Source organism: Pundamilia nyererei, unplaced genomic scaffold, assembly GCF_000239375.1.
Source record: "Pundamilia nyererei isolate P.nyererei 1_Seehausen unplaced genomic scaffold, PunNye1.0 scaffold00028, whole genome shotgun sequence".
Classification (NCBI taxonomy): domain Eukaryota; kingdom Metazoa; phylum Chordata; class Actinopteri; order Cichliformes; family Cichlidae; genus Pundamilia; species Pundamilia nyererei.
The window spans coordinates 1,372,709-1,380,304 of NW_005187429.1; the positions used below are offsets into that span (position 1 = coordinate 1,372,709).

Below are 7,596 nucleotides of genomic sequence, written 5' to 3' on the forward strand. Positions count from 1 at the left end.
CACTCACCAGTCAATTTATTAGGTACACCTTGCTAGTACTAGGTTGGACCATCTTGTGGCGCCAGAGCTGCCTAAATGTTTTGAGGCATAAATTCAACCATGTGCTGGAAACATTTCCGAGAGACTTTGGTCCATATTGACATGATAACGTCACAAAGCTGCTGCAGATTTGTTGGTTACGCATCCACGATGTGAATGTCCAGTTTAACTTAACTAAAAATTTCAGCTACAGGAAAGAAATCAAATCAAAAGGAAGGTTAAAACACTTAAAACTGAACAATATCAGGATTTCCTGTAAAAGCTCATCAGAAAAACCAGAATCGATTGTTTATTTAATCCAGATATCCCACTGCAGAGTTTAAGAATCACCTGCCGTCCTCTCCTCCACAGGTGACATCATCCCTCCTGACTCCATCCTCCACTTTGACGTCCTGCTCCTCGATGTGTGGAACCCCGAGGATGGCGTCCAGACAAACACTTACCACACGCCCTCCGTCTGCTCCAGAAAGGTGGAAGTGTCTGACTACATCCGCTACCACTATAACGGCACGCTGCTGGACGGGACCCTCTTTGATTCCAGGTTTGTCTCGTACAAGCTGTCATTCATGCATCAATCCACCTGCACACTTACAGCCTGTTTTCGCCACTCTCTGCTGCAGTCACACCCGCATGAGGACCTATGACACTTACGTCGGGATCGGCTGGCTGATCGCCGGTATGGATCAGGGTCTTCTGGGAATGTGTGTTGGAGAGAGGCGCATCATCACTATGCCCCCATCACTTGGATATGGAGAGAATGGAGATGGTGAGTTTTGATGTGATTAGTTCCTTAAAGTCTTCTGTCAGACTGACGACCTGTCTATGGCGTACCCCGTCTCCTGCTCTACGACAGCTGGGATAAGAAGTCAAGAAAATAGACGGATGGATTTCCAGTTTCTTCAAGTTTTACTACAAACACTAGAATTTAGGTGAAAAGAAGCAGCTGCACTAATACCATCCAATATGTATCCTGCTAATCACACTAGGCTGAGTTTAGATAGATCTACAATAAACAAAACATTTTAAGTAAACGTGCCACACAATGACCTTATAATATGAGAGAGTGCAGAGGCGGCAAAAGTACAGATATTAGGTACTTAAGTAGAAGTACTAGGGTTTAGAAGTACTCTGATCAAAGTTAAAGTACTGATTTAACTTCTTTACTCAAGTAAAAGTAAAAAAGTACAGGCTCAGAAATGTACTCAAAGTAATTATGTAAAAAATTATTTTTTTAGAGGACTTTTCTGCAAAGTTAACTGAACCTTGTGGTATATTAATATAATAAAATATTAATTTAACAAAATGACATTATAAAATGGGAATAGAAATTGTATATGTTTAGTTAGTCTGACAAACTTTGTGGATATAAATGTTAGATATGAAAAGAGCTGACCTTTAAAAAAACATTACTCCCTTTGTCCTCCCTCCTCTTCTGTAGGGCTAGCTAGATGCTGAAGTACCACGAAAAACTTACCACAAAACTTGTGAACAGTCACACTTGTTCAAAACAAACAAACAAAAACAAACAAAAAACCAACTTTAACCCACTGGTGGTATAAATTATGCATAAATTATATCGTTTTGCCTCTTTCATCCCTGTATGTGCAATAACCCCGGCGAATGATACACCATTAGGATTAGTTTTCGTGTATTACTGTTTAGGCTCATATCGAATTAACGCTTTGAAGGCCCGCTGTGATGTAAAATAACAATAACTCCCCTCAAATGTCTTTAAATAAAGGTAATGAGCCTGTTTTGAAAATCTAAGTATACACAAATATATTTGTGTGAAAACGTATGGAGTAAAAGTACAAAGCAGCCAGAAAAATAACTTCGTAACTAAAGTACAGATACCTGAAAAATTCAACTTAAGTACAGTAACTGAGCATTTGTATTTATACTTTCTACCGCTTTACAAGAGTGATAAAAAGAAAGAAAAGTTGACAGTAAAAGTAAGACTGACACTGTTTAAAGGTAGTGGAAATTGCATTAATAAATAAAACACTATAAACTGAAGAAAAACAGCTGCATGCAGGTAAAATAAGTTAAGTAATAGGAAGTTTATCCTTCATCCATTGCGCAGCACGGTTATGTGACTACCTGCTGGAGGAAATTAAGATGGAATGATTCACAACACCTTTGTGTATGTGAGTTATTAACAAGTTCAACTGAAACTGGTTGCGTTTAAGGGTAAGAAAACCCGCCTACTCACACTCTATCATTAACAAGCACAAACATTATTACTAAGAAGGCTCCCGTGCTCTCATCTTCACATCACATCATCGTGATCTGATTTGCTGAAAGTTTGGGAGTAGCAACCTGAGCCCAGAACAATAAAGAGTTTAGCTTCTTCTTCGTCATCTTCTTCTCTCCTCAGGCAGTGACATCCCAGGACAGGCTTCCCTGGTGTTTGATGTTGTCCTCTTGGACCTCCACAATCCCAGAGACGGGATCACAGTGACTAACCAAGTGGCGCCCGAGTCCTGCACGAGGAAGAGCGTTTCTGGAGACTTTGTGCGTTACCACTACAACGGCAGCCTTCTGGATGGGACATTTTTCGATTCTAGGTATGTATTCATCATAGAGGGAAACTTGTTCTCGTGGTTCCTAAATAAAAACCGTTTATTGCCCGCTGTTTCTCAAGTAGCCTCACGGTGGCAGCATTTCTCTGGAGACACAAAGAGGAATCGAAACTTAAACTTCAAGTAGAAACTTCCTGCACATCTGTGTCACATAATAGTGTAACTGTTTTAAGTTTAAAATCTCTCTTCTTGTGGTATTTCTTGTGGATTTGAAAAAGCCTGATTTAGAGCGGCATTGCTTGTATGCTAAATTTAGAACCACAAAGGACACAAATAAGAGATACAGTCAGAAACTAATTTGATTTGAAAAATCAAAACAAAATGCAAGAAAGGTGTAGTTTAGTTTTCTGAAGAAAGATGTCATATGTAATAAGATAAGATTTCATCATTTATCATCATCATTTCATCTATCAGGTCAAGTACATGCGCCCAACAACTTGTTGAATCTGTGCCACAAAGAAATAACACGAAATGTACCACGAAATATTGCCAGTGAATGCAAGAAAAAAGGAAAAAAGAAACACATTTGCACTCATAGCTGATTTGCACTGTGTGCATTTTTTTGGTATCTGCGTCATATGACGCAGAGTTATTCAAGGTAAACAAACAAATGCACGCTGTTGGTTGCAGCTTACGCCCAGTGGTTTTGAGGGTAAGATCGTTTCCTGCTGTTGAATGCATCATCACCAAATGAGCTGACGTTGGATTTTAACGTCTGGGTAGTCTCACAGCTAAGTGTCTTTAACCTTATTCCACACAGCTAGCAGCTAGCACACTGTGTCCATCACAATAAAGCCAGTAAATCTGGTATTGTTCATTTAACCTCAGTCTAAGGTAATGCACATAAACATTCAGCAGCTTCAGAGAGAGGCTCTGCGGTTCTTGGAGGTTTTGCAGATGTTGAATGAGAACATTCCCTTTAGGAGCTTCTTTCAAAACAAGGGAGAGTTGATTTTAGATGCAGCAGCATTTTTTTTAGCTTGTTTAGTATATATTTGTGTGTAGGAATTACATTTACACCCTAAATGCAGGAAACCAAATCGTGAGTTAATAAGGACTGTAACATATGCCTAGACTCAACCCAAGACTGTTTATTTTCAGCATAACCATATTTGCATATACAGTGTGCTGAAATATCGTCTCCCCCTTAGGTCTCCTTGAATCAAAAATATATTTAAAAAAATTAAAATCTGCAAAACTCAAAAACTACGAGTTTTAATTAAATCAAATCACATTTATTTCTTTAGCACATTTAAAAGACCAGTGTACATCATAGAGCTTCACAATAGTACCGCAATGTGGGGAGAAACAAGGGACAAATTGAACAATTACAATAAGATGGTATGGAGTGCAAGCCGGAAGAAAGTCAAACTAATTTGCTTCAAAGGCTAAATTACACAGGTAAGTTTTTAGGCACGATTTAAACAATTGAATAGATTCAGATGTACGGACATCAACTGGGAGATTATTCCAGAGTCTAGGAGCGGCAACAGCAAAGGCACGGTCACCTCTGGCTTTTCAACGAGACCTTGGTTGCACTAAGAGCAGTTGGCTAGAAGATCTTAGTGCTCTCTTGGGGTTATACAGGTCAAGGAGATCAGTTAAATAACTAGGTGCTGTTAAATACCCCAATTCTTTGATCTATGGGCTGAAGGAAGAACAACACTGAGTGTTTAATGCTCAATCAACAATCTCTTTATTCCATACAACACTTTCCACAGGAGGGTGTCTTGAAGTGTGTGACAGTTACACATAGCTTCTTCCCCTCCCCCCTCCAGGGTCATGAAGCCTAAACCCTCACATTCTTTCTATCTTACGGCGCCTAAGTGACGGCCTTGGCTTCCTGTTTTATCTCTTCCTGATGAGATGGGGCAGAAAACCTCTACCCAGTATGCTGTGTTCTCTTTGTAATCAGAAAATGAAGGTCATGATTCTACACAAACAGCATTTCTTATAACTCAGCAGTGTAATGCATCATAAAACAGTCTAATAAATCGAATGTTTTCTCACCTTCTTGTAGATCTGGAGTGTAATGCAACCTAAAACAATATGATGATTTCACAATCTTTAATCAAAGGCATAATGTGGCCTATATAGCGGTATAATGAGCTGCTTTTATGCACTTTCTGGTTCAGTTTTGAAGACATCACCATATTCAAAACGCATCAATCATGATTCCTCCTCAATGGCTAATCGTAAACATAAAACAAAAATAATCTTTCCAAAACAACCTCCTATGTCTGCTGCAAATGTCAAGGCGACCCGATAACCACAATAATAGAGTATAAAAAACTTTTTATACACAGAATTTAACACTGTAACCTGACGTGTGTAGATTCGTAGTCATCCCAGTTATGGTAGTCTCAGGAGCTTAGGGCACCCGACTGTCTGCCACCTACAATACTGGTGCCTCAATCTCCACTCACATCTTGCATCTCAATGAGTCACAGGATGGTGCAAGGCCTCACAATGGTTTCACACAAAACCTCTCCTGTTATTGACCCATGCTGTTTTCACACCTTGACTCATGATTAATGGTGGGTCAACAACTCCTTTAAGGGACAACCCCCGCTAGGGTTTAAATACCTGGGACTCTCTACCGGTTTGTTTTGCAAATGAAGAAGTTTCTCAGATGAGAGGTGAAACTTCTTCAAGAAACTTAAAGAAGTCCAGTGGCTTTCTTTCCAAGCTTCTTAGACTATAACCAGTACAAAATGTAAACATGGATAGCAGGGATTAAAGAGGAACTGTGATAATAACGCGTCATATTTCTAAAGACAATCACAAAACATGTCAGATCAAGTGTTATCTGTTATCTGTGTTATCCTTTAGAGAGAGAAGTGTGCATTGTTGCCCGTGTGTGTACAAGTCTGAACTAAGAGAGCAAAAATTTGGGTGACACTGGTGTGATCCGACAGCAGACTGGGTAGAGGGCATATCACAAAGGAGGAAATTAAGTCCCTGGTTTGATTATCTGCTAGATAGATGTTTTTTGTGTGTGTTTATCTCTTTGTTCATTACCCTGTGTCTATAAAGGAAAACTGACATTTGCAATGTGTTACGGTGTTTTTACCTCCTCCATATCGGCGTGCATCTGAAACGCAAGCTTAAGCTATGACTAACTTTATTATATGAGGGTAAAAAACAAACTGTTTTTACCTTCAAAATTATTTTCCTAATATTTTCTTTTCCTCAGCTACTCTCGTAATCGTACCTACGACACATACGTGGGTCGAGGCTACGTGATCGCCGGCATGGATGAGGGCCTGATCGGAGTCTGCATTGGGGAGAGACGCACCATCACCATCCCCCCGCATCTCGGTTACGGAGAGGAGGGCACAGGTGCGTATGTGTAATGCTCAGATTCATTGGCTCAGTGAGAGAAAAATCATAAGAGTCATGAGCCATGAGATCAGAAGTGCTTGTTGTGCCATTTATCATGCGTTCTTCTTGTGGTAGAGAAAACAGAAGGTCTGCTGTAGCGACGAGACATAAACGTTCGTTTTTGAGAACGTCTTTGTACAAATGTGCACGCTTTCCACTCAAGATTCAATAAATTAAAAAGAAATTCTGGATTCTTGTTTTGACTGAAATCACAGGTAGATTCAACTCATTTTTACCCCTTTCCACATCTCTCTCTCTCTCTCTCAGGCACAAAGATCCCAGGCTCAGCAGTGCTGGTGTTCGACGTCCACATCATCGACTTCCACAACCCCTCGGATAACACTGAGATCACCGCCACTTTCAAGCCAGACGAGTGTGACAGGCAAACTAAGAAGGGAGACTTTGTTAAATACCACTACAATGCCTCTCTGATGGACGGCACATCCATCGACTCCACGTAAGTAAAGCTCTGTTGGACTCTTCTGGGAGAGCAAAAAAAAAAAAAAAGGTAACAGAGAAACTAAGACTTATTAGTGCAGAGTTGGGATTGACCTAAATGGAGGCGTCAGCGTAAAGGTGGGAGTTAAAATTTAATAGCAAGGCCACCTTCTTCCAGACCACCTGCAGGAGCGAAAGAATGGGGGGTTGAGAGCCTAGTGGGGGGAGGGACGACACACAGTGAACCATGTCTGAGGCCAGCTGAAATCCCCGGCTGGAACAAGGTTTTGGGGCAGAGGGAGTGCTTCGGATTTTGGCCAATTTACTCTACATCCTGATATATTAGAGAACCGGTTAATAATTCTTAAGAGATCAGGTATAGCTGTGAAATCAGGACCAGAGCATCATCAACATTCAGATAATTTAAAAAATTTGATTTAAAAAATTTAAGCAGTGATCACAGAGTCTCTCAAGTTTTACTTGCAGCAAGAAGTCAGAGGGTACAGATTAAGACTAAAACTTACAGCTCACGGATGCCATTATAGCTGGAGTCACATCCTAAGTTACACAATTAGCCTTTCAAAATTGTGGAATTTTCCATGCATGTGCCGTCATGCCGAGGCATACAATCTTATCTTTATTAGCCCCGTTTCAGGGTCAGTTTTCTTTTCAACAGCAGTCTTCTTGCAAGTACATCATAATCAACTGATCTCATACAGACGTAAGTCGAGCAACAGTTTAACATAATTAAAAATTTTCCTGTAATTAAGAGGGCAGCAATAGATGGCATGATAGGAACTATGACAGAGGTGACATGTAGTGGGTTGATAGCAGGTTAGTAAAGCTGTTGCTAGGTTAAAAATTGGAGGTGAGATTCAAGTCATTTTTAAGCAACTGTCGATTCAGTTTTTAAAATTCTGTTTAAAAGTAAAACATAAAAAGGGCCATTAGAGGAGAGCAGAATTCACTGAAAACAATTTATTGAAATTCTACAAAAGTGCAGAATCAGTGAATAAAAAGCGGAGGCATCCACCAGAGGTTACCATGGCAACCGTCCGTTGCCATGGTAACCGGACCGTTGCTATGGTAACCGGACCGTTGCTATGGTAACCGGTCCATTGCCATGGCAACCGGTCCGTTGCCATGGGTTAAC

At 40.3% G+C, this 7,596-nt stretch overlaps 1 protein-coding gene across 1 annotated transcript in view; it reads left to right on the plus strand.

Moving 5' to 3' along the window:
* Nucleotides 1–7,596, plus strand: part of fkbp9 (FKBP prolyl isomerase 9) — a 20,770-nt gene that overhangs the window by 3,957 nt on the left and 9,217 nt on the right. The window contains exons 3-7 of the mRNA XM_005728340.1: nt 391–580; nt 660–805; nt 2,417–2,606; nt 5,818–5,963; nt 6,273–6,462. Coding sequence (XP_005728397.1) covers nt 391–580; nt 660–805; nt 2,417–2,606; nt 5,818–5,963; nt 6,273–6,462 — 862 coding nt within the window. The remainder of the gene's footprint in view (nt 1–390; nt 581–659; nt 806–2,416; nt 2,607–5,817; nt 5,964–6,272; nt 6,463–7,596) is intronic.